Source organism: Podarcis erhardii (assembly GCF_964252035.2).
Source record: "Podarcis erhardii genome assembly, chromosome: 1".
In the NCBI taxonomy this organism is placed as follows: Eukaryota; Metazoa; Chordata; class Lepidosauria; order Squamata; family Lacertidae; genus Podarcis; species Podarcis erhardii.
In genome coordinates, this window is record NC_138497.1 from 133834260 (window position 1) to 133862001 (window position 27742).

Sequence of the window (27742 nt, forward strand, 5' to 3'; positions counted from 1 at the left end):
ACCCAGTTACTCCCTTTTGTATGGTGGAATTGTTGTAGTCCGTTGAAAGTTCTATCAGCTATTAAGAATACTTGACTGGACCTGTGCAAACCACCTGCCTGTCCACTGAAAGACCACACTGAGATTAAATGAGAATACTTGCTGTGGTGTATTTCCTTCAAGCGACCAATTGTAAGTTTTCTTAGATCTGCCAAATATCATAACTTTTGTTTTTGGGTAATTTATAGTAAGATGCTCGTTCTTGCAGTACAAGCTGAACCGATTCATCAGTCTGTGCAATCCCAACTAGGTGTATGAAATCAGGATTGCCTCATCTGTGTAAAGGAGGACAGTAGAGGTGAAATGTGGCTCACATAGCTAGCAGCCATTGGTGGCTTTGTGATCTGTCTTAGGTCACCCAAGTTGGTGGGGATCACTGCTTCTTTTGAGAGCAAATCCCACAGTTTAACTAGGCACTGTGTGAAGTACTATCTTTTGTCCTAAATCTTTCAACATTCAGCTTCATTAGGTGCCCCTGGATTCTCTAGGAAATGAGATTTTCCCACCCTGTAAAGTCTTCTCATAACACTCAATGTTAATGATCACAAATACAATGGTGCCCCACAAGACAAACGCCTCGCAAGACGGAAAACCCGCTAGACGAAAGGGTTCTCCGTTTTGGAGGCGCTTCGCAAAACGAATTTCCCTATGGGCTTGCTTCGCAAGACGAAAATGTCTTGCGAGTTCCTGCGGGGTTTTTTCCCTCCCCCCCCTTTTTCTAAGCAGCTAAGCTGCTTATCAGCTGATCCGCTAAGCTGATAAGACACTAAAAGCCACTAAAAGCCGCTAAACCGCTAATAGCGCTAATCCGCTAAGCTGTCAATGGGCTTGCTTCGCATGACGAAAAAACCGCTATACGAAGAGACTCACGGAACGGATTAATTTCGTCTTGCGAGGCACCACTGTAGTAAAAAAAATATATGGGGGGAAAACCCACACACTGTGTGCTGTTTGCTCTAATGATAATGAAGTGGTATATAAATCTGGTTAAATAAAAAAAGAATAAATACACATAGGGGCTACCCTTACAATTTAAAGGGTGGATAATCAGGGTTCTAGATTGTGCTGGAAGCTGCCACATGTGAAACATGCTCTCCACAGCAAACATTAGGCCTCAACATAGTGACGGCTGGAGGAGTGAAATAGCTCTGGACGTGGAGCTAAACTTGCAAACCCCAACCCCTTTCCTTATGCTTGGCTTCTTTATATCAGTAACAGCTGTCACTTGGGGAAGAGGAGAAACGGAGAAAGAGAGGTGGGGGAGAGAGAAACACAGATTGCTTCCCTCCTCAATTCTTCCCCTGTGCATATATATGGCAATGTAAAGCACTCAGGTTTGAATCTGACAGCCTGCTCTGGTCCTCAGGTTTTTAGGAACTATTTAACACAAGTGGAAGAAAGTTTTAGGAGGGTGGGAAACAAAGAAACGGTCCTCTGAGAGTCCATATGGCTCATATTCCAGGCTGGCCGGAAGCCTAAGCAGAAGCTTACTGTGGGTCTCAAAGTGTACACATAGTTCTCATCCAGATTCTACCCAACATTAATTGAATCAACAAAATTTGATAACAGTTGTGCATTAGCATTTCTTGCCTGCTCTTTCTTCTTTGGTTTCGGCTCTTTTTCTTTCCCTTGCTTTTTCTTTTTTCCTTTTTCTTTCTTTTCTTTTTGCCCCTTTTTCTTTTTCTTCTTTTTGAGTTCTTCTTCTTCTTTAGCAATTATTTCAGCAGCCACCTGGCAGAATGAAGAAAGGAGTCTAAACAAAACAACTAGCTTCATTCCAGAGTTAACCCTTGCAACTTTATGTTATTTTGAATTAATATTTTCTTGCTAAATGATATAGGGTTCAGCCACAAAGATCAGTCCACCCTGAACAAAAATGAATCAATGCTATTATTTTACTCACAATCAAAACATAACATTTCATGTAGCCACTCCTTGAAAGAAGGAACCTTTAGCAATCAATGTCGTTGCTACCACTATCAGATTCGTTATCAGTCTCCTGTTTTCTGATTCATGTTTCTTACTGTGCTATTTTTAAAAATACTTTTTCATTTTTTGTCTATAGTTAAAAAGATTACTTTAGAGATATTGGCACAGAATAACTGTAACATGAAAACTAGCCAGTAGTGGTCCAAAACATCTGGAGGGCACCAGGTTGGGGAAGGCTGCAGCAGCCCATTGCTCAGCAGGTTCTCTTAACCTGGCCTGGGTAGAAAAGACAGGCATGTGCCTCACCTTGCAGAAAGACCCATAGGCTTAAAAGGGAGTGGGAAGCAGTGCTTTCCACGAACAGTAATCAGGAATGGGCACAAGGCAGATCAGGATCTACTGATAGATCTTCTGGCTGATCAAATCAAATTGATGATCTGATTAGCCACCCCTACATGCAATGAAGTAAATTATACTGCTGATATTTAAAAAGCTTGGGACGCGGGCGGGGCTATGGGTTAAACCACAGAGCCTAGGACTTGCCAATCAGAAGGTCGGCGGTTCGTATCCCCGCGACGGGGTGAGCTCCCGTTGCTTGGTCCCTGCTCCTGCCAACCTAGCAGTTCGAAAGCATGTCAAAGTGCAAGTAGATAAATAGGTACCACTCCAGCGGGAAGGTAAACAGCATTTCAGTGTGCTGATCTGGTTTGCCAGAAGCAGCTTAGTCATGCTGGCCACATGACCCGGAAGCTGTACGCCGGCTCCCTTGGCCAATAAAGCGAGATGAGTGCCGCTACCCCAGAGTCGGTCACGACTGGACCTAATGGTCAGGGGTCCCTTTACCTTTATTTAAAAAGCTTGGGGAAGAGGGCGAGCAGAACTGAATTTTCCTGTGGAAGGGCTGTGAGCTCTGTTTAATGCTGGTACTCAAAATCAACTTCTAGGCTCAGAGTTTTTAGTTCCAAGTGCCTATCTTTTGCACCTGGCCCCACCTGGTGGATCTGGGGTTCTAGTAAAAAACCAAGTAGATTCCTTCCCACCTGGAGTCTTTTGCCTGGAGAAGCAGATAATAGTCCAAGCTGCACATGGGAGTCTCCAGGGTCACATATCATCCGTCACAAATTCACCAGAGTGGCTTGTCTAGAGCAGCTGACACTATCTCAGCCCCCCACCCGTAACATGAAAATGATGACACTTATAGTTACAGTGGTGCCCCGCAAGACGAACGCCTCGCAAGACGGAAAACCCGCTAGACGAAAGGGTTTTCTGTTTTGGAGGCGCTTCGCAAAACGAATTTCCCTATGGGCTTGCTTTGCAAGACGAAATGTCTTGCGAGTTCCTGCGGGTTCCCCCCCCCCTTTTCCCAAGCCGCTAAGGAAAAGCCCCCTTTTCCTAAGCCTTCCCCCCCCCTTTTCCTAAGCTGTTCCGCTGATAAGCCGCTTAACAGCTGATCGCTAAAAGCCGCTAAACTGCTAATAGCGCTAATCCGCTAAGCTGTCAATGGGCTTGCTTCACAAGACAAAAAAACCGCTATACGAAGAGCCTCACGGAATGGATTAATTTCGTCTTGCGAGGCACCACTGTATTTCAGAGGAAAAATAAAAACACAAGAGCGTAAGAAGAGCCTGCTGGATCAGGCCAAAGGCCCATCTAGTCCAGCATCCTGTTCTCACAATGGCCAGCCAGAAGCCTATGGGGAAACCAGGATCCAAGCACAAGATCCCCCTCCACTATGAAACGACCCCCGTCTCTTCCCCCCACCCCACATTTCCCGGCAGTTCTCATGACCCCTCTAGCCCATTTTGTAGGGAGCATGGACTCCCACCCATTTTAAGGATTGCAGATATAATAACATGCGTGAAGCACTTTGATATAAATGCTAACTATTGTTATGCAAAGTAGGCAAAGAGCTGTAAATATTTGAGTAAGCATATGAGGAGGGAAACAGAGGCATGGAAGGAACTGGGAGGAAGAACAACAAGAAGAAGAAGTGTCAAGGGTTGAAATGGTGCCGTGGCCAGGATCCCAGCGTCTTATTCAATGGGAGAAGTGGACAAATTAGAAGGTCACAGCAGCTGAGTGAGGTTCATTTCTATCTCCTAAATATCTCCTTTTATCTCCTAAATATCTTCAACTCTGAGTGTCCCTATATATGTAACAAATTCCGAAATGCTGACACTATATAATCTTGTGGCTCTTTTAAGATTAATAGATTTATTATGACATGGGCTTCTGTAGGCTAGTCTTTACCAAAGAAACAGTAACTTCTGGAACACTGTCATGGGGCAATGTTAACACAGAACAGTGGTACCTTGGGTCAAATACTTAATTCGTTCTGGAGGTCCGTACTTAACCTGAAACTGTTCTTAACCTGAAGCACCACTTTAGCTAATGGGGCTTCCTGCTGCCGCCATGCCGCTGGAGCACGATTTTTGTTCTCATCCTGAAGCAAAGTTCTTAACCTGAAGCACTATTTCTGGGTTAGCGGAGTCTGTAACCTGAAGCGTATGTAAGCTGAGGTACCACTGTACGTAGTTACATGCTGAAGAAGTGTGGCCAGTAGCATAAACCAGGGATAGTCAATGTGGTGCCCCCCAGAGAGCCCCAGCCTTCAGTCCATGCTCAAGGCTGATGGGAGCTCTGAGTCCAGCAACATCTGGAAGGCACCATGCTGCCTACCCCAATGAAGATTTGCATGCCTAGCATTGTGTGGGTATAGAAATACTTTAGGCTGGTTTTCGCATTGTTTTCCAGACGTGGGATGGGATGAGGAATGGCTCCTGGAATGTGGCAGAAATTGTTAATACATGTGTGGAACCTTCATGTGACTTGACTGGCAGATCTCATTAAAGGACTCTGCAGAGGAACCGTTTGGCATCTACAAATTGTAACCAGTGCCTCAGAATCAAATTCTCTAATGCAGAAGTCACGTAACAGGTTTTTTTTTAAAGAGAATATGAGTTAGGAAGGGGCATAAAAAGCCCTAGTGCAACTGTGTTCAGACCTCTGAGTTCCAGATGAAATTTTAATTTTAATTTGGGGTCTCCTAATATCCTTTTTGGCTGCACCTGTGGATCAAACCCAGTAATATCAAATTTGGTACTATAAATCTGGGCCTACCATACATTGTTTCAAAAAGGGAATAAATAACAATCCTTTTTTAACCTTATGTCTGAAACAAATGCTACCTCCTCTGGAGTTTTTTCAGCAAAAAGAACAGCTGAACCGCCTTGTTCTTCGTCAGGGTAGTCCGGAAATCTTCCCGTCATGTGTCTGTGTGAAATAAAAGGCTCCACTTCAAAAACAGCACAAAGCCACACGTTGTTTTTAAGTATTAATTCAAATGGTTAGATAATTATATACAGTGGTGCCCTGCAAGACGAACGCCTCGCAAGACGGAAAACCCGCTAAACAAAAGGGTTTTCTGTTTTGTAGGCGCTTCGCAAAACGAATTTCCCTATGGGCTTGCTTCGCAAGATGAAATGTCTTGCGAGTTCCTGCGGGTTTCCCCCCTTTTTCCTAAGCCGCTAAGCCGCTAATCAGCTGATCCGCTAAAAGCCGCTAAACCGCTAATAGCGCTAATCCGCTAAGCTGTCAATGGGCTTGCTTCGCAAGACGAAAAAACCACTATACGAAGAGCCTCACGGAACGGATTAATTTCGTCTTGCGAGGCACCACTGTATCGTTAATCAGCAAAATGTTGTTCCTACTCAAAAGCAGTTTGATGTGGGCAGGTGAAGCAAATAACTAGAGATGAAGTGTGATGTGGTAGAGACAGCTATAGATCTGCAAGACCTGGATGCAACTCCTTTCAAGGGCAAGCCGTGTTCTCTTCCGCTCTATTCCAAATGTATGCAGTGGAGATGGGTTGCTCCCATCTTAAAGGGTTCTTGCGATCACTCTCTTGCAACTGCCCTAAACATCATTTACATTAAGTCTTACTCTGTTAAGCACCATGCATTTCATCCTATATTCTAAATTACTGAGGCAAAACTGTAAGAATGAGATGTTGGACCACATTTTTATGTAAGTTAGCTTCCTGAAATTGCATTCATACATTGTTCCATCTAATTCAGAAATTCTCTGACAAGCTCAGTGCCCATACAGTACCTTTCAGTAATTGTTTGTTGACATGTGGAAAATGAAACCCTGTGTTTCATTCTTCTGAAGTCATTCCCTTGGTTCTGCAAAGTTCTCCTTGTTCATAAAAATTAAGTGTTGGACAAGGGGCAGAATCTGCTTAACGTGAAATATCTCACCCAATAATGGACATCTCTCTTTCCCTTATTTCCAACTTTTAGTAGAGTAAATCCCACAGCTGAGCAGTAAATGGCTCTTTCTTTCTTTCCCAGATTTTTTTTAACATGATGGGGGAAATGATTTTTACATACAGAATTATTTCTAACAAAGAACAAATATAAGGTACAGATCCAATTTTGTATTTAACTTAAATATTAAAAGTCATGCCAGATTATTCCTTTTTATTTTTTTACTGCCTTTCAATGCATGCATTTGAAAAATGGCACTTGGCACTAGAACTGAAGTACAGATGATTTGGCTTGCTTCATATTTAGGCCACATTAGAGAGAAATGTGTTGTTAAAAACAAGCATAACTAATGACTCACTGCAGCCCTTGATTGCCCCCAAGTCAATTCTTTAGCAGTTTCAGCTGTTCCCATTATTAATCTGTCATGTCCTCTGTGGGGAAAGATGGTCCAGCATGAGGCACTGGTTTCAGGCTCTGTACATCTGCGCTATGCTCCATTGCACTGTGCCTCAACATTATGCAATTAGTCAAATTTTAAACATATGTACACCAGCTGAATCTCTGCAGTGGCAAAGGCTGACATGCTGTTCTCGACTCCATCCTGACCTTGCAAATATGTTCCAAAGAGCTAGGTGCAGATGAAAAAGAACTTCAATGCAGAGAGAAGGCTGAATTACCTTTTGTAAATCAATAATGTAGGGCACAAAGAAGCCCTCTTCCTTTTTGGAACAAGAGTAATGTTGAGGTTCGGGAAACTGAGGAGAAGAGGAACATGGTGCTGACCTCCCACTGTGAACTGTATGTGTTGTGCGCCAGTGCCAAGCACAAGCAAGCTCAAGGCAGAGGGCTTAATTGGCCACAGTGCCTGCTGGATCCTGCCCAATGTTGGGGCATCAACTGGATTATCCTGTTCTTCAAAATGCAGTAATAAAAATTATTTGCAGCCTAAAATGTATATTTAATATCTGGGGTTGTTTTAAGGCTGTGGTTGTAATTTATTGCAGTTATGACTGCTTTTTTAGATTCTGCTAGGCCAACCTATTCATGGTTTAACTCGGGACAGTTATATCCAATAAAAAGGCTCCATTTCAGAGGGCCAAAGAAACTTCTCATATTTCCATGGTTCACACACATACTCCCTATGATGCTCATTTACTATCTTAGTGTTAAAGGGAAAATTTGGGAACCATTACTCTCCAAAAGGTTCCACCTTAAAAGGAGTTTTGTACAACATTACCCAGTGTAGATAATGCCAGGGACACTGACCCACAATTTCCTCTGGTCTCCAGGAGTCCTGGCACTGCATAGTCATACCCCCAGAATAGCACATAAGAGACAGTGATCATTAGGGTTTAAACGTTCGGAGAAGCCAGAATTGTTCCAAAGGCAGTAGATTCAATACTGACTTTCTGAAATAATTCCTTATGTTCAAATAAGCAAGAATCCGAATATCTTTTAGTCATAGTTCTAGCTCACTTTTATGTTGGGGTGTAGCAGATTAACTGAAAGCATTCAAAATAAGCACTTTCTCCCTCTTTGGGTGGCATTCAATACTAGTCCTATTCAGGCATGATTGATTTCGGGTCTTTCATTTTAATGGGCCTACTTATATATAACTTAGTTGGATACAATCCTTTCATTTTTTAATCCTATGACCACTTTGGCACATAAGACATACTGTATTCCTTGGGACTCACCTATAAGCAAACACGTTTACAATTATACTGTAGGTCTCAAAAGAATTGAATTTGTAACAACATTCAAGTATTTTTTTTGAAAATCTACACCAAAGAAAAGTGAGTAGTATAACAAAGAACTATGTCACAGTTAATTAAAGCAAATGAACAAAAAATATTCTCATTATAAATAATAGTATTATGATGAACTTAAATTATTTTAAGAGTACTTCAGCTACAAAGAGCTTTCCCAGTTTTTAAAAAATACCCAGCACTGAATTGCAAGGAAGTCTCTAATCATACACTTTAGTCTCCAATTAGAGCATAGTTCTGAAACTCTTTCTGGTGCCCGGCAGACTTTGAAGAGAAAGAATGCTTCTAAAATTAGATTGGTATGTCCCTTTCGTCATTGCAGCCACCTTAAAATGGAAACACGCATGAAACTTGGTTGTGGCAAACATCCCAGGTTCAATCAAGTTGTGAGGTGGCACAAGTCTGGCAATTCTAAAGCTGTATTGCTCCCATAACCTCTGATCCAATAAACGTATGGACCTCTACAGAGTGTGGCTTGCAGAATGCAGAAAACCCAGGTATGTACATATTGACTTGCAGACCTAATTACTTTAATTGCCAGTACAACTGGAGGGCATTGGGAATACTTTTCACAGCCTTGACTCAAGGTAGCCAGAGGGCAACTTGGCTGTGAGGCCTGGAAGAGAAGACCTGCTCCCTGCCTTGCTAGCCCTTGCCCACCTGACAGACTCCAGCAACAAAAGCTAAAGCTGTTGAACAGACTCTTGGGCTGGGGTGCTGTTTAGGGGCTTTTGTTGGGGTGGGGTTGTTGCTGTTATTTTATATTAATTTATGTATCTTCATTTTTATGATGTACATGGAAACTGTTTGATTGGATTGTGTACTTTTTGATGTTTTATTTATGGTTTATGACTATTTTTGTTATGTTTGAAATGATGAGGGTTTTTCCTGTTGTAAGCTACTTGAGCATGGTTGGACTATGGAAAGGTGGCATACAAGTAAAACTATGTATATATGTCCTTATGGAAGAGTACGGCTTGTATTCATCCCTTTTTTTGTTATTGCAAGATGACCAGTTTTAGTCAGTAATGTTCATTCCCCTTTTTGAAGTTATTGTAAAATTTTGTATTCTGTATGCTTTTATAACTGTAAGTCACTTGCAAGCATTTAACATAGTGAGTCACAAATAAAGGCAATACATAAAAATAATTAAAATGTGATTATTTGTAATAATAATAATAATAATAATAATAATAATACAGGTAAAACAACTTAATTTACTCGCCCTTCCACCTCTTTGTCCAATAGGAAGGTGCTGCTTAAGTACCACCCCTGGTGATCCCTGGACTAAAAAGAGGGAACCCAAGCAATACTCAATCCTGGGTGTTTGGCTGCAGCGCATGTTGAACTGAACTCTAAAAATTGTATGTAGTAGCAGAAGGATCTCTTTGTGGAAGGCGGGTGTAAAAAAAGGTTCTGAAAATTCAACATTGGTTTTATTTATTATTAATTTATTAAATGTGTATCTTGCCTTTCTGTGTGGATGCCCAATATGGCTAACAATAAAATACACAGTTACAGATAGGTAGCCGTGTTGGTCTGCCATAGTCAAAACAAAACAAATTCCTTCCAGTAGCACCTTAAAGACCAACTAAGTCAGTTCTTGGTATGAGCTTTCATGTGCATGCACACTTCTTCAGATACACTGAAACAGAAGTTTCCAGACCCTTCTATATAGTGAGAAGGTGGGGAGGGGTATTACTCAGAAGGGTGGTGGGAATGGGTGATTGGCAGATAGCTGTGATGAGCCTGTTGAATTACAACTTATCACCAAACTCAAAACCATGGAAAAACCTGGTCTGAACAAAGACCTTGGATTCTTATCTCATTATACATGACAAAGCCATTTTTCACCTTTTCACCCCTTGCTTTTTCCTGTAAGACCTATTGCAGTCGTTAAGAGTCGTCAACAGGCTCATCACAGCTATCTGCCAATCACCCATTCCCACCACCCTTCTGAGTAATACCCCTCCCCACCTTCTCACTATATAGAAGGGTCTGGAAACTTCTGTTTCAGTGTATCTGAAGAAGTGTGCATGCACACGAAAGCTCATACCAAGAACTGACTTAGTTGGTCTTTAAGGTGCTACTGGAAGGAATTTGTTTTGTTTTAATAAAATACACAGTAAAAGGTGCAACAGCGTGCAACTCACGTAAAAGTTGGAAATCCCTTGAAAGTTGGAATCCCTTGAACTCTCAGTTCACACATTATATTTTGACATCCAGGATGTTTCATGAATACAATTATAAAGTCAATGTGAATATGGCAAATAGAGGTTTGTAAATACTTGCATTATATAAATATATGTCAGGGAGCTGTGATTACCTGTGATTTTTCATGGCTGCATTCATATACGTTTTCCCAATGTTTCCCTAACATTAATTTCCCATTATATTTGCGCTTTCGCATGAACACTAAACCTGCACTATATTTTGCTATATTTACAAAATATAGCAAATAATGTGAAAGCTCAAATATACTGCTGAAATTAACAATCATGGAAACATAATAAAAACCAAGCAAACGATTGTGTGCAAGCAGCCTTGGTGGCTAAAGCTGCCTTCTTAACCTCACTTACCTGGGAGGAATTCCCACGGAACTAAATGAGACTTATTTCTGAGAAGACATGGTTAGGACCCGTGCTTTCTTTCTGGAGTACAGGCACCTTTTTCCCTAGAAGAAAAGCCCTGCTTGGGGTTGCAGCCTAAGCCAGGTTTTCTGCCACACAAAGTCTGAAATAGCTAAGGCCAGCCTCTGCAAGGTTCAGTGTGCAGAAATAGATCCTTCTTGAAGCGTTTACAGTGTGTGTCAGAGGGACAAAATTGGGGTGGAGGGAAGGAATATTTGACAGCAAGGAGTGGGGAGGGAGGAAAGTATTAAATAGCAGTTGAGGGCAAATAAGATGGAGCTATAAAATATTTCAAATAATGGGAGGCAACAGAGTTCCCCATGAATGTCTGGCTCTGCCACAAGCATATATAAAAAATATTTCAAAACACACTCTTTTATAAATTGAAAAGCACAGTGAGATAGAATAAGAGAGACTCTTTTGGGTAAAGATATGAGGAATGCTGTGTGTATGATGTATATATTCACAGTTTTGTAAAACAAAATTCCAATGTTTACATGGAGTGGTCTTCACTTTGTGTAATAAGCTGGTATGCTATATTTCCCTCCAAATACTTCCTCCTCCCTTACCTGTATGTAGCTGTTTCATTCTGCTTATGAGTTACTTGGAAATTTGGTTATAACTGAGTTAAATGTGTGTGTGTGTTTCTTAAAACATATTATTTACCTGGACCCTCAAGTGTAATTAGCAAAAGATGCCCTAGGGACAGCCAAGAATTCCAAATTATTTTAGTTAAGATATGCAGTGAATTAATTGTGTCAAAATACACAAAGGAGCTGCACACTGTACACCCTAAATAATGCTAACAGACTTCTCCCTACCCACCTTTTTGCAAATCATTCTCAATTTAAAACTTACTCTCTGTATCCTTCAAAGTGCTGTACTGATGGAGATTTATGTCAGTACAACTCTAACCTAAACATTTCCCTAGTAATAGACTCAACTGTGTACTACCTAATCTCTACATTTCTGCATGGCTCTACGTGCGCTGCTCCCTTCTCCCTCTCGCCATAACTCCTCTCCCTAATTGCCTAAAGGGCTCTGTCAAGATAATAAAAAATAGTTCTTCTGAGAATAAGGATAGCTGCACTCATTTTCAAGATTATAAGGAATGTTAGATTTGTTATGAAACAAGACATGAAAAATTACTGTGCAATGTAAGAAGCACAGTCAATCTTTCTGGGGAGTAATGGGCTCTGTGTTTCAAAATCCCACCTTTTAGTCATTCTTTACAACCAGTTATGAGGCAAATTTTATTTATTTTTGTTTTTATTGCATAATTTTATTACATAATAAAAATGGTTTGGGAAGGAGGGATTGTTATAGCAGTGAATGTTTGAGGAACAAAATCCTCCCCAAGAGATGCTTCAGAAGGGTCCAAGGGCCACAAAAACCTGTGTCTGCTCAGATAAATAAGTCCCACTGTATTCAATGCAATGTCCGCCCGAATAGTAAGTCTAGGGCTGCAGGCGTAATATAGAACAGTGAATCCTTGGAGAAGACTGATAAAGGCCGAGACTCGGGGGCACGGCTGTGAAGGAAAGGAGAGGGCTGCCTTAAACTCTAAGCTGTGCTCCAAAGCCCAGAAAAACAGCTTGGAATGAAGGCCCGTTGCTGTCTAAGAAAACCCCAAACCTTGAAGAAAAGAGAGGGCTGAGCAAAAGGATTCCAAAAAGCTGAAAAGAAAAGATCTTATTCAAAAAACACTAATGCATTCAAGGACACTAATGTAGGCGGCAGTGAAGATGGCACTGCCCTCAAGAGGCCTTTTCCTCTTTGGAGAAAGAAAACGGTCACAATATCTAAAGAGAAGAGTTTGCAGCACAACAAGAAGCCATAAAGGAGCTTATTGAAGACACTTGGAAAGAGTGAATGCTCCCAATGGAAACGAAGTTGGCAGAACTCAACACAAGGCTTGACTCTTTAACAGAAACTACAGGCAGGCATGTTCATTTACGCATGTTCAGTACGTGCACAACCATGTGTAAGCGCATCAGGCCGAACCCGGAAGTGGCCCAGAAACATCATAAAGATGTCACTGAATCGTCACTAAAAGGAGCAGAATGGGGGCAGGCTGGGGGTGGGCCGGGATGTTTGCAGCTTCCCAATGGGTTTCAATTTTACATGATTTCCCCGACACACACGGTATCTCCGAACGTAACCCCCTGCGTAAGCAGGAGGCTGCATGTACAGCAACAAAAGAATTAAGCCAAATCCATAACAAAAAGATCAAAGAATGAAAAGAGAGATATATGCAACAAGTTTGAAGATGCAAATTGATTCTCCTATTTTGATTTTCTACATTTCTGGGTTTTTTTTAAAGAGGGAGAGGAAGAGAATGATTCTGCACAATTTATTGCTTCATGGCTTAAATCACTGCTTCCAGACCTCAAAATCTCTGCTGCTGATTTTGAATGGGCACACATGGCAATTGCACTCAAACTGAGAGAGAGGTTCACCCCCCACCCTGCCTGTGATATCATTGTCTGCTTTGCCCCTTACATGGAAAAGAAGGAAATCTGGAACAAATGGAGAAACCCAAAATCTAACTTAGAAAAGTATCCTAGTTATGGTGATGTGTTTCAGATCTGGCTTCTGAAACACTGAAAAAGGGGGAAATTCTACATGCCTGCACTATTAAACTGCAAGAGACCAGAAATTTCTGAAATTCTGTCATTCACTAAAGAACCGACTTAAGAAAGCATCTGACACATCCAAACCATTCTCGAGATGGACAACCAGAAAGTGCAGCAGTTAAGATCTCAGTCTGATGTTATCAAGTAAGAAAGGGATATTGGGGATATCAACAACTGGAGAAGCCAGGCTCAAATGAACAGCAGCTGGCCTCTCCAGAAGCCAACCAAAAGGCAAAGGGAAATGTGGTCAGAAAATCCTCTTGAACTTCTCGCTTTTCCACATTTTGTGGAGTGTTCATAAGGGATGAAAGATTTGCATGCTAAGCTATGCTACGAACACAGAAAGCCGTCTTATACTGACCTAGATCATTGGCTACTGCTGCCAGAGGTAAGATGCCAGGGGTCAGAACTTTGGCTGCAATATGTGCTGATCCCTGCGATTTCCCCAAATGCAGGAAACTCGACTGCGTAATTTCACTGAGTTATGGACTATAGGCATTTGATGGAGAAGCTGCCATGGGTGCTTGCTTGCAGCGGCCTCCAAGGATAGGGTCAGAAACAGGGTCATAAATGTTTCTGTCATGAATCACACCTCCGACTACCTCACACAAATAATGGACAAACTATAAGCCTAAGCACTGAAAAAACAATCGAAACTGGCTATGTTAGATCCTTCCTTTCCAACATTGTGATGAAATGAAAAGAACTGTGCAATTTTGGATTTCTTTGCTTTTCAGTCACTAACACATAACCTTCACTCAGCCCACTGAAAATTTATTTTTGTGCCACCAAGTCCAGCCTATATTTTAATGCAGGTCATAAGCAAATTTACCCGAATTCGAAGTTTGGCTTAATATGATATGTGAACTAAACTAACTTAAACATTAATTCAATTCTAATGGCATGCTATAAGAATCCCCCCCATCCACAAATTCCCAGCACAGCAAACACAGTTTATTTAGAAAATATGGATGAAACCAAGAATTTATTTACCTCACAGCCAGTAACAATAAGCTATTTTGCTATGTTGATTCTCTTGAAGGCTGCTGCGTACTTCTGTTCTAAATGGCTTCCTTTCTGATGTTTTTGAAGAATCATTTATGCCTCTAGATTGTCTATGCTTACAAGTGACTGTAATTTATGCCTGGATTAAATCTTTTATAATCAATATTTTGAATTGTGCAAGGCATTTTTTAGCCTCATGTCAGTGTTGTGCTAATGACATTACTGTTACGCTTGAGAAGGCACTTTGATTAAGGAGGGTTACAAGTGCATTTTCTACTAAAGAAATCGGAGAAGGCAATTTACCATTAAAAAAAAATTAGATGACTGTTGTTCCTATCCTTAATTTTTAGCACACACTAGACATTATTGTATCAGAACATTACACTGCATGTTAAGAGAACTATTAAGTTTCATTCATGGTAATAATGATTTTATTCGAAGAAGAATGGAATAAATAGCACATATACAAAAGCAGTTACAATGGTTTCACACTATCTTGTTTCTGGGGCCTGCTCTAAATAAACCTTTATGCTTAGGAGAAAAGAGAAACTGGACTATCAGTTTAGTTATACAGAAATGTAATCTTTAATTTATTTATTTTTCAGGGATGCTGGACAGTGAAGATCAAATACCTTCCAGATTCCTAATACAAAGCATAAGCTGATACAAATTGGCCAGAACCTTGGCGTGCTTTCTGTGACTTCTGAAGTGTGAAAGATGATGAAGAGAAATAAACCAGATGTCTTCAATTAGAAGCTAGCCCTAGTCTAATGCGGAGAGCCCATTTATCAGTGCTGCTAATTGAAAAACTCTGTTAGCTTTGCCGTCCAAAAAACACATTACAGTGCCTTGGGATGCCAATCTCATTAGCTCCCACTTTTCATATTTGCAAAAGAGAAACCGAGAGCTTTGTGTTTTTATCCATGTAGTTATCATGTCTGTTTCCTCAAATAGCCAAGCTCAACTGCCTGACTTGGAGTCAAAGCAGGGATCCCTAAAATAAGGTAAGGTTTCTGTATACTTGGGGGACTCCCTAGGTATGCAGAAGCATGGTCTGCCAGCTATGACCATTCATGGACAGAGATCGTTTGGCCTGGTAACCTTCAGATTGGGCTAGAAGAGATGAAAACTATAATCAATGCATTCCCCCAACACAAATCAAACAAAACAAAACAAACCCTAGGCCAAAGTTGTGGCAATTAACACTATTCAAGGGGCAATTTACAAGTTGTTCATCACTTAATCTTCCACCCACACTCATCAGGAAGCAATAAAATGGGCAGACTTGAAGTGTTTAATAAAAGGCAAAGCAGCAATTAAAGGCCTTAATACTACTTTGCCTGCCCCAACTAGACAAGATGGTGCTGCAATTGTAATACAATTCACCCAGCTCACACAAGAAATGAGTTCTGAAAAACCACAGGAGTCAACACAGAAAACAGCAGAATTCAATGGGCAGATATTGTCTGGATGCACTGTAGCAAGTGAGTAAACGAAGGATGTCAACTCTAGAAAAAAGCACATGTGGAAGCCTCAAGTGACCTGGCAGCCCCTGGATTTCTCCAGGGATAGACATTTACCCTATTTCGGGTCCATGTCAGTTTTACTTGAGTTTGTTCATAAGACAGTGATGTCCTGTTTGCACATCCAAAAATCTCTGGATTTTTAAAAAATGCATAGAAAAATTCATATTTAAATACCTACATATAAATTATGTACTCCATCACAAAATACATACAGTGGTACCTTGGTTTACGAACTTAATCCGTTCTGGAAGTCTGTTCTTAAACCAAAGCATTCTTAAGCCAAGGCATGCTTTCCCATAGCAGAAGAGGACTCAATTTACAAATGGAACACACTCAACAGGAAGCGAAACATGCTCTGCTTCCAAGGCAAAGTTCACAAACCAAAACATGTACTTCCAGGTTTGCAGCATTCTGAATCCAAGTTGCTCATAAACTAAGCTGTTCTTAAACCAAGGTACCACTGTATTTAACTACACATTTAATCTTAATGTATGCATTTCTATGCATGCTTTATGCATTTTGGTACACTTTTTTGAGCTGAGAACTACGTCACAAAATTCAGAGAAGTGAAAAATCCAAATGATAACAGTATTATAATCTGCATATTAGTCCAGGAGGTGAAAATCTGGTTTGCTTAAAAATTGACATGTGATCATTTTCAAACACTTAATGGAATGGCAAAATCAAGAAACTATTTACAACTGTTGTGGTGACACAACTCAGCATTTCAAATTTTGTAAACGTTAGTGCAATAGGAAAAATATTGTATCTGGTGGCTTGACTCTGGAGTTTAACAGGCTATATCACTGGTGGCTTGACTCTGGAGTTTAACAGGCTATATCACTGCAAAATAACTTTTTCTATTTGTTTAATCAAGTTCAGAAAATGTTAGAAACAGGGGCTTCTGACTGATCCTCTCCTAAGCCACCAAGCTGCCTCCATTACTGTCGGAAACCCCATATATTTATGTCTAGACTAAAGTAGGCAACTTTTGCCATTGCACAGAAGCTGCATCAATGACTCTGGCCTCCTGTAAATCCCACAGCACTCAATAAAACAGATTGACTACATATGGGCTTAACTACCCTCTTTGTGGAAATAAACATGATTCACACTAATGGTATGAAAAGGGTTATACAATTAAACTAACAACAATTGAATATATCTTTCAGGTTTCAAATTGAGTAAAATTTTCCTGCAAAGCAATTCTTAGATGTTTCCCTCTTCAATGTGTTCATTCTTTACGGTGCTCTCCTAACCTTCAGTCTGTTCCTTCTGCTCCCCCTAAAATACTTCTCTTCTATTCAGTGGACCAACACGCTTAGCCATTTGTTTTGACTGCTTATCTATTAATCAAGAAATGTATTATCTAGCCAGGCATTTATTCTTTTCCTATAATGATTAATAATGCAATCATTTTCAAACTTTCTACATTCAGAGAACACTTTCCACGCAAATTGTCTGCTAAGAAATTGCCCATGAAGAATATTCTAGACTGATTACTGGTCAATATGTGGCACAACCAACAGTGCCAACTCCAGATTTTGGGATGTCCACATGAAAGTGGGTCTCCTTCAAATATGCCTTCATGTGTCATCAGTCATCCTGCTTCAAATACGAAGGACATTGCTTCTCATCCAGTAGGGTGGGGCAAGCTAGATGCCTAGTGTTCTTTTTGGCTTGAGTTGTTTGTGAAATGTAAGACTGCTCAATGTCACTGTAGGGGCCTCTGGGGCGATTTATATTTCCTAGTGGTACCCAGCTACACCAGTACAGCTGTACCCATCTGAAATGTATGGACTGCAAGGAGACCAAGCAGGATATATCTGAGGAGGGACAAAATGAAAACTAACAAAATGAATTTCAATTGGGACAAATGTAAGGTTCCACACTTAGGCAGAAAGAACCAGCTGCACAAATATAGGATGGGGGACACCTGGATTGCCAGTAGTACACGTGAAAAGGATCTTGGAGTCTTAGTAGATCACAGGCTTAACGTCAGTCAACAGTGTGATGCAGCAGCAAAAGCTAATGCTATTCTAGGCTGGATCAAGAAAAGTCTAGTGTCTCAATCAAGGGAAGTAATAGACCACTCTATTCTGCCTTGGTCAGACCACACCTGGAATACTATGTCCAGTTCTGGGAAACACAATTTAAGGAGGATATTGACAAGCTGGAACACATGCAGAGGAAGGCAACCAAGATCAAGGATCTAGCTGGTGAGAGCAAGAGGGGTGAGAGTCTTTCCTTGTGGGCTGCTGAGATCACCTTGGAGCAAGGGGAAACAGAGTTCCACAAAGGCAGTCTAGATCCAAAATGGGTGTAACTGGCTTCCCAGGACAAGGCAAAGCTTTTTCCAGCCGAAGCACAGAGCCGGGCAGGGCAGGCACCAGATCAGGGCTCCCAAGATCACTCTCCCAGAGCACAAGACTCTTCATCTCAGGCTCGTGGCCCCAGGTTGGGCAACAGATTCCTGCATGGCCAGAGGTTGGACTAGGAGGATATGGGAATCAAGTCTTATGAGGAATGGTTGAGGGAGTTGGATGTGTTTATTCTGAATAAGAGGATATTGAGAGGAGGTATGACAGCCATTTTCAAATATCTGAATGGCTGTCCCAAGCAATCTTGTTTTCTCCTGCTCTGGAGGCCAGGACCCAAACCAATGGCTTCAAATTACAAGAAAGGAGATTCTGACAAAACATCAAGAAGAACTTTCTGACAGTAAGAGCTGTTTAGCAGTGGAACAGGCCCCACAAGAGGTTGTGGACTCTCCTTCCTTGGAGGTTTTTAAGCAGAGGTTGGGTGGCCTTCTGTCGTGGGTGCCTTAGTTGAGAGTCCTGCATTTCAGGGAGCTGGACTAGATGACCCTCAGGATCCCTTCCAACTCTACAGTCCTACAGTCTTTCACTTTGTTTCTCAGTCAAGTGGGGGGCCACTCTCAGTCTGGAGGTTTGGCAAGTGCTTCAGTATGATGTCTGCTGACACCAGGCTCACTAGGCTTCATATCCACGCCACATGAACTAAGAATGCTCCCTTGAACAAGGGTTTCCCAAGCACTGCCTAGTTTTCCTCCTCACTTATAGGGAAAGGGTAAAAATACTTTGAGAGGGATGTGGGGGTGGGAAGGGGAAAATACAAAAGAAAAAGCTCAAAGCTACATGCTTTAAAAAACATCTTACTACCACTATAGGAAAAAAGACAGTAAAATTGATTTAATTGCACAAGTGTGAAGCTATAGTAGGAAGAAGGGCTTATTTTCTAGACAAAACAAATACTTGGTAAAAGAAAACATTATTAAACTCTCTGAACTATGGATTGATTGAATCAGATAATATCAAGCACTTATACTAAATATTAAATTTATCTTTGGACACAAGAATGTATAAGTATGGTGAAAAGAAATACAGAATTCACATCAGCACCCAAGCACTATTATTTTATCTTTTATTATGGAAACCGTTCTTTTGTCTCCATCCTCCACTTCCTCTCCCCATCTGACTCCTGCTTTCCACAAACCTCTGAAAGCTTGTTGACATTGCACTTGGCCCGCCATCCATTTAAACCTAGTCTGAAAGGGCATTTCTTTCTTCTCCATCTAAAAAATTAATCTACATTTGTCAGAATAATGCATAGTATGTACATGAAAGCTACTATTACTTAGATCTTCTGTTATTAGGTCAGGAATGCCAATTTAGAGTTCCCCAGGGCACTTCAGAAACACATAAATCCTCCATGAAATTCAGACTAATGTGTTCTAGCCAGAGGCCACAGGATGGGTTACGGCCTTGATTGTGAATCTGGCTGAGTTGCTCTCCAAAAGGCCCAGTGTTTACTTGATTAATGTTTTGATTCCCCTTCAGATATATCTAAATCCTGATATTCTACAGAACTTTGGGTTGCTTTAACTACAATGGGAGCATCTTAATGCTTAACTCTTCAGAACCGGGGAAGACTGACCTATTTTGAAGAATTAATCATAGTAACTTTTGCAGTTGAGATTCAGACTGCAGTTCAGAATCCCTAAGACGGTGTTGCATCCAGCAAATGGGGGGCGGGGACAAACTTTCTTTTAGCCAATGTGGGTGGAGAGGCAAAACACCGGTGGAGACTGTATCTTTGTACAGTAGGTATTGTTATACAGTGGTACCTTGGTTCTCGAACAGAATCCGTTCCGGAAGTCCGTTCAATATTTGAAAACTATCAAAAACCAAGGTGTGGCTTCCAATTGGCTGCAGGAGCTTCCTGCACTCAACCGGAAGCTGCGGAAGCTGTGTCAGACGGTCGACTTCCAAAAATAGTTCACAAACCGGAACACTCACTTCCGGGTTTGCGGTGTTCAGGAGCCAAAACGTTCGCGAAACCAAAGTAGGACTGTATTTATATTGATTTATACCCCATATTTTCCCCTGAGAGGACTCGAGGCAGCTTACAGATGAAAACAAGAACTGCTACAAATACAGAAAAACCAATCATTAAAGTACAATTAATTCTGTTTAAACATACCAACAATTACAATACAAACAAGCACAGCACCAACCATTTAATCAAAAGCAGCCAGTTCCCCAAAGCCTGTTGGAACAAGAAGGCCTTCACCTGCTAGAGGAAGGACAGCAAGGAGGGACCCAGTCTAATAATAATAATAATAATAATAATAATAATAATAATAATAATAATTTATTTTTTATTTTTAAATGCATTTTTATTAAAGATTTTCTTGATTTACAAAAGTATGTGCAATGTCTCTTGTATTTTTTCCATGTAACATTTTTACAAATCAGTTTCATTTGTTGAGACATTAGGTGGGGAAAGGGTTGGAGGGGGGGAAGATGGGTGGGGGTGGGGTCAGGTGGTGAGGTTTCTATTTTGCTTAATGTATGTAGGGTTTGGTGTCAGCGTTGCTTGTGCAGGTTCTCTGCTGTTCGCTTGTGTTCCTTTGGTGGTGAGAGAGGTTGGGGATGGCCTAGGGTGTGGTTGTTCATTTGTGGTTGGCTGTGGTGATCTTTCTTTTCCAGTGTGAGTGGGGTGGGTGAGTGTTTTGGATCAGGTTAGCCATATTGATTCGTATGCTGTTGGTGGATTATTGTCATTGTCCTGTTGGGCTGTGTATGTGATAAAGGGGAGCCATACTGGGGTGAAGGCATCTTCTTCTATTTGTCCCCGTGTCAGTTTCAGTTTATTGGTTAATTTTTCTAGTAAGACTGTTTCCATACTATTTGGTACCACTGGTCCATGCTTACTCCTGACAGGTCTCTCCAGTGTCTGGTTATGGTGTTTCTGGCTGCTGAAAGTAGGTGGGTTATGAGTTCTTTGTGGTGTAAATGGGCATTACTGTCTTGGAAGATGTTTAGTAGGGCCAATTCTGGAGTGATTTCTAATACTTGCTTAGTTATTTTACATATTTCTAGTATGGCTGTTGTCCAGAATTATTATTATTTATTTGTACCCCATCCATCTGACTGGGTTGCCCTGGCCACTCTGGGCAGCTTGCAGCGCGCACACACACACACACATGCACACACACATATAATATATTATATATTATAGATATACACACACATTGTAAAACATTAAACTTTAAAAAGCTTCCCATGGACTGCAAGAAGATCAAACGTATACTGGGACTCAGGGACACCCAGTTGATTGTCAACAGTTGATCTAGAACAGCTGGCGTAGGGCACCATAGACTCTTTTTGTAGCTGCAACATTTTGAAGTCAATTCAAAGTCATGTGATTGAACACCTCTCTCTACAAAAAAATAAAATCGAATCCCTGTACAAAGCCATGTAGCAGCATTTATATGGAGAAGCATTCAGTCATGCAGACCCCAATTGCCATGCAAGATGGTACAGCCCAGATACAGGTTTATCACCTCAATGAGAAGCAGGCCTTAGCCCTACCTTAGGTAAACTATGAACCAGTCCTTAGGATTTGCTGTGTAACTGCCTACATTCCACCCTTCCCACCTTCAAAGAAACTACAGAAAGCTTCTCAAGCATAAAATTGAATGAATATGCAGTTCCCTGCATATATCTTGAAAGCCTCTTTTGGAAAATACTAGAAACCTGTAAACAAGCAAGTGGGGGGGGGGCTGCGAAGCAATGATTGCACGAAATCCCCCTTTATGCAGGGAAGAAGGGAGTGTAGATCCACAGGTGCAAAAGCAAAAAAGCAATCTGCTGCTGTAGATTTCTGAACCAGAGTTCCTACAACGTGAGCAACTCTAGGCCCATGAAGTAACGATGACGCAAAGAAATGAGATGGCCTAATAATCTACAAGTGAATAACAAGTGTTTCTCCAAAACTGTTAAATGCACAAAAGCAGTTCCAATGGAACTAGATAAAATGACAAGTGTAGTTGCTGTGGTAATATATATAAATCTGCTAGTTCCTCACCGGCATTCAATGAACCACTGGCGGATCTGGTCCTGGAGGCTCTCTTTGATGTCAGGACCTTCAATTTCTTTCACACGCTCTTTGATGCTTACTAGAGCTTTCTGGAAGTCTAATTCATGTTTCTCCTGAAGTTCACATCTTATATTATCCACCTTCTGGGCACGCAGTATTGAAATGCTAGGTTTTTTGAAATGAGGAGGTGGAATCTAAAAAAGAAGCAGGAATAAACATAAAAAGAAGTCCCACGTTGTATTCCTGGCTTTATTAACAATGTTATTCTGGTACAGTGGTACCTCCGTTTACAAACAGCCCTGTTTACAAATGATTCAGGTTACGAACTTCCGCAAAACCAGAAGTTTACCTTGGTCTACGAACATTACCTTGGTCTAAGAACGGAAGCCGAATGGTGGAAGGGCACTGGTTGCGGGAGGCCTCATTAGGGAAAGCAAGCCTCGGTTTAAGAACGGTTTCGGTTTAAGAACGGACTTCCAGAATGGGTTAAGTTTGTAAACCGAGTTACCACTGTACTAATATCAGAGGCAATTATTTCAAGTTCTGTCACAATCAAATGTTATTTCCCAGTTTGTCTTAATATGTTCACTTATGTGTCTTGTTTTGGCTAATAGCCCATTTCCTTCATTCCACTTCTCCTTTCATCTTTAGCATCTGGATTAGGATGAGTTCATAGCCTGCCCTACAACACTCACTCGTGTGACACTGGCAAGTGCTACATAAGAAATGCCTGAATGTGTGGACCACATTGGTATCAGTTATATGGCAAATCAAGTGGTAAATCAAGCCATGTTCTTTGCTGAGTGGTGGAAGGAAGGCATGCTTTGTGGGTTCTACCACAGCGGAAAGTGCGCCTGTGACTTTTGAGAGCTGCCACCATCTGAGTAGACACTGCTGAGCTAGATGGATCCATGGTTACCTCAGCTCAAGAGAGCTGCAGATGATCAGCTGCAGAGAGTGGATGCGCTGCCACACAGCGTTTCCTTTCTCAATACTATGCTATGAGTGGGACCATCTATCACATTTTTTACTTTAAACAGATATTGTCTCTCATAGTCTATGATAGCACCGTAAGCACTTGAAGTCATCAGAGTTAATTCACAGATTGCTATGGAAGATTGTCTGATTAGTGTGCAGATTAAGCATGTGGTCGTCACATTTTCATTCCATAAATGGATGCAGTGTTTCTCATGAGTAAAGGGTACTTCAACCAATTATCACCATAAAAGACACGTCTCCCCATCCTTGAACCACTCCTACCGATATTTTTTACTATCAGTTTCACAGAGATGTTTGGAACTACAACTGGTTGATACAGCACTGACTGAAATGAGTCCAGTATCAAATTTCCACATTAAAACAGGAGTAAACTACCTGTACTGTACATCTAAGGATGCATAGTAAATGCTGCTGGATCAATTTATTCCCAGTCTTAACTTAATTTTCTCAACATCAGGAAAGACCTGTTTCTTTAAAAATAAAACAGACAAAATCCCTAAATGTACACAGTGGATAACTAGGAATGTTTCATTGTCAATTAGCAATACTGTAGAAAAATGCTTTAAGTGTTAGGTCATGGGACGCTTCATAAAGGCGGGTGAGAAGACTGCTGTTTAACAAATGCAACGTTTATCCATGTCAGAAGGGTGCCTAGGATTTTTAAATTGAATTTCCCAATGTTTGCACTTCCCATTGGTTCTGTTTAATTAGTGAAGTATTGTTTCTAATTTGTTCACTTAAATTTTATGTGCACTGTTTAGTCAGTTGCTTCCTGGCATTTTCTTGCAGCTGGTAAGAGACTGTGAGAAAATCCGCTTCCCCTGAGGGGGGAGAACTGTGGTAAAATGGATAAAATAAAAATTAAAAGAGTAAAATGCTTTAATAAAAAAATACTATAGATGTTTCCCATTATTTTAATAGCTTCATCTAAGAAAAAGTAAACCAGCATAGGGAGCAAAAGCTCAGCCTTCTTGCTGCTTTTATTACAACATTTCAAGAAAAGATGTTCATTTTTACCTACTACTGTGACTGTAGATGTTTTGGAAAAATTAATAGTTGAATCCTGTGCTCAACTTCACACTAGCCAGAGTTCTGTATTGGTTCCATTTAGCCTCTGCTGACCCATCTGGACTCCCTGGGGGAGGAGCAGCCTTAGCCTGAGTATTAAACTCGCTCAGATTTCACTCCCAGCCACCATACCAACTAAAATTACATTCCCCTTCCACTCAGTGCCCAAGAATCAACTTCTGCACTGTCCACCCCACAGCAGAGCATAGGATTTCAATGAAATCTGCTGCACTCAAATCTAAATCCCGTAACAGATGATAGGGAGGATGGCCTCATGTCATACACACAAGTGGGAACTTTGGTGACAGGAACTATAGTTGAAAAGGCACTTGGCACAAAAAACTCTATGTACAAATAATCTGGCATCATAATAAATTCAGAGCACTGCCATCACCTCTTCCTAGCTGCTTCCCCCCGCAAGAGCAGTTTTTGCCTTAGGGAAGGAAGATGGATGACTAGTTTAGGGACCACAGCAGAACGGTGGTATGTTTTGCTCCTTCTGAATCCATTGCCAGTCATTCAAGGGGGGGGGGGGAACCTTGTGTATTCAGTTGCCAGTTGCCACTGCTTGGAATAGTTGTCCCATGCCTAGTCCATCTAGCCCAACATGCTCCCAAAGTTGACAGCAATGCCTGAAGCTAATAATCTTCTGCTGTTGCTTTCTAGCAAATAGTACTGTGTTCAGTTGTCCATTTGCTCAGTTTGGAGCAATGCTATGGGAGCCATTTAAAACCAAATTAAATTCGCAGTATCCAGAATAATTGGATGTCATCAATAAATGTAGCCATTTCACTGCTAAGGAGATCCCATCTCTCCATTATTCCTGCTGCTTCCTGTTCTTTGACCTGTTAGCAATCCATGAGTCTATCCTCGAATTAGCAGTATATGCTGTTAATTTGCTCAGGAACCTTTCAGTTTGTTAAAAGTTTTTTGGAAGTCTAAATATGTCTACTGGATCCACGTGGTTGCTGATACTCTCAAAGGACTTAAATTTGAGGCAGGATTTTCCTTTGCATAAGTGATGTTGATCCTTACTCAGAAAGAAATGTTTTATTGTATGTTTGATAAATTTAATAATGTTTACCACCAATTTCCCTAGGACAATAAACTAACTGCCCTGTAATTGTCCATATCTGCCTCTTAGAATCATAGAATGATAGAGTTGGAAGAGACCACAAGGGCCATCGAGTCCAAGCCCCTGCCAAGCAGGAAACACCATCAGAGCACTCCTGACATATGGTTGTCAAGCCTCTGCTTAAAGACCTCCAAAGAAGGAGACTCCACCACACTCCTTGGCAGCAAATTCCACTGTCAAACAGCTCTTACTGTCAGGAAGTTCTTCCTAATGTTTAGGTGGAATCTTCTTTCTTGTAGTTTGGAACCATTGCTCCGTGTCCGCTTCTCTGGAGCAGCAGAAAACAACCTTTCTCCCTCCTCTATGTGACATCCCTTTATATATTTGAACCTGGCTATCATATCACCCCTTAACCTCCTCTTCTCCAGGCTAAACATGCCCAGCTCCCTTAGCCGTTCCTCATAAGGCATCGTTTCCAGGCCTTTGACCATTTTGGTTGCCCTCCTCTGGACACGTTCCAGTTTGTTCGTGTCCTTCTTGAACTGTGGTGCCCAGAACTGGACACAGTACTCCAGGTGAGGTCTGACCAGAGCTGAATACAGTGGCACTATCTTGATATTTTAAAAAACATTTACGTTACATTGGCTATTTTTAAGTCCTCTAAAACATAAGTCAATTTAACAAGTTGCTTTCTTTTGTTAGACAACCAGTAGTTTCACCTTAGATTCCTATTAGAACTCTGGGATGGGTGCTCTCTGGGCCTAGTGACATCGATTTTAATTCATTGGTAAGTCCAATAACTTCTCTTATCACTTTTTCACTCAGTTCCCTAGTCTCCATGCATTTGTAATATGCTCCTTAATTTCTGCCCCACTTCTATTAGTTTTGCCAGAATTGTGCTCCTTTCCATTCTCCTGAATTAGACAGGAATTCACTTTTCGGGGGGGGGGGGATATAGTTCGTTAGACATAGCTTATGAAGCACCCTGGCATTCTTTTGAACTTGTTGGTACTTTCCCTAAATTAAAGCATGCATTTTGAACTTCTACAGCCATGGTTCCAAACAAGGTTCTTGGAGATATCTGTTCCTATTGATGCCTCCCTGCCTTTGAATGTCAGAATTTAAGGCTTAAATTTAAAAAGTATCTTACAATTTTTATTTTTTTTACTACTGATCAGTGTTGCTCCCATTCAACAGAGTAAGGAGACTGTGGCTGAGGCATCAAATGAAAATGTGGAGGCCAAACTAGAAGTGAGCACAGTATGTGAGGCAGCAGAATGTGTTTCCCTCTTACATGACATGGGAGCTTAAGCAGGCACCTTAACTTAGCCTTTTCCCATGTATTTTGATGCATGAGTGAATTTGTAAGTACCACGTGAAATGAAATTGGCTTTTTGAAATCCTAGAACTGAATTCTTCATCTTCTTCTTAATAACCTGCTTTCATTGTGCCACTTTCAATTGTGCCCCAAGCTTCAGAATGCCTACTAAAATCTGTGCGTAAGCTATTGTGGGTATTCAAACCAAAGCAAACACTTGATCCTTTTACACTCTACCCAATATGTAGATTTCCTAAACCTGGGAGGTATTTCACCTATGCTTTTCCTTTAGAATTGCCTCATATTGTTACGTTCAGGCTTTTTCCTGGTTGTGCAAATTTCAAATTTGTTAACTCACCCTATGAGCAGTTACTCATTTAAAAATAAATTTATACGTCTTAGATGCAGGCTGCATATTTAGTAGTATGTGATGGTCATATCAGCAGTAGAATAATACATCTTAATGAAGGTTTCCTATGTGAATAGAAACCATTATGTTTACAAGCTTCCTACAGTTAATGACCCAAAACAGGATAACGAAATTCACATATTTAGCTGGGTCCTCTGTCAGCAATAATATGCCTATTAATAATTGATGTTTCTGTAAAAATAGGCTGCAATAGGCACTTCTCGTGTTTGTCAAATGATAGGACTATATGGCCCATTAACTTAAAATGCTTATCTAATGTTTGATGAGCTTTGTCTTAAACTGTTGTTTAAATTGATAAGGCAAAAGTGGACATTAGTCCATGAAACAAACCATTCCAGCCCATCAGTCACAAAGTATGCTTTGTTCTCGAAAAAACTCCTTATTTTCATTTTTAAAAATGGGAATTCGTTGAATTTCATGCATGATGGTCACAGTTTCGATTCACCTGAAAAATAAAAATAAACTCTGGTGTTGGCCCTAGGAATCTGCAGGTTAGCTGATAATTAACTCAGAGCAACAGTTCTGAATGTAGGGTGCTCAATAATGCAATAAAGAAATATTTTACCAATGTAATATGACAATGAGAGTTCTTGCTAAATTCACTAATGTTGCAATGAAATAGCTGCTTTCTTGATAACGTTCTAG

The 27742-nt window shown here is 40.9% G+C and overlaps 1 protein-coding gene and 1 long non-coding RNA gene across 3 annotated transcripts in view; one reads left to right on the plus strand and one right to left on the minus strand.

The window, feature by feature from the left end:
* Positions 1 to 27742, minus strand: part of DRC11 (dynein regulatory complex subunit 11) — an 82509-nt gene that overhangs the window by 38712 nt on the left and 16055 nt on the right. For both annotated transcript variants that reach the window (XM_081870562.1, XM_081870561.1), the window contains exons 6-8: positions 22196 to 22401; positions 5157 to 5241; positions 1630 to 1770 (exon numbers count right to left, since the gene is read on the minus strand). In XM_081870562.1, coding sequence (XP_081726688.1) covers positions 1630 to 1770; positions 5157 to 5241; positions 22196 to 22401 — 432 coding nt within the window. The remainder of the gene's footprint in view (positions 1 to 1629; positions 1771 to 5156; positions 5242 to 22195; positions 22402 to 27742) is intronic.
* Positions 8306 to 15031, plus strand: LOC309335438. The gene is made up of 3 exons (XR_014153501.1): positions 8306 to 8502; positions 9254 to 9369; positions 14882 to 15031. It is a non-coding gene; the product is annotated as an uncharacterized lncRNA (long non-coding RNA).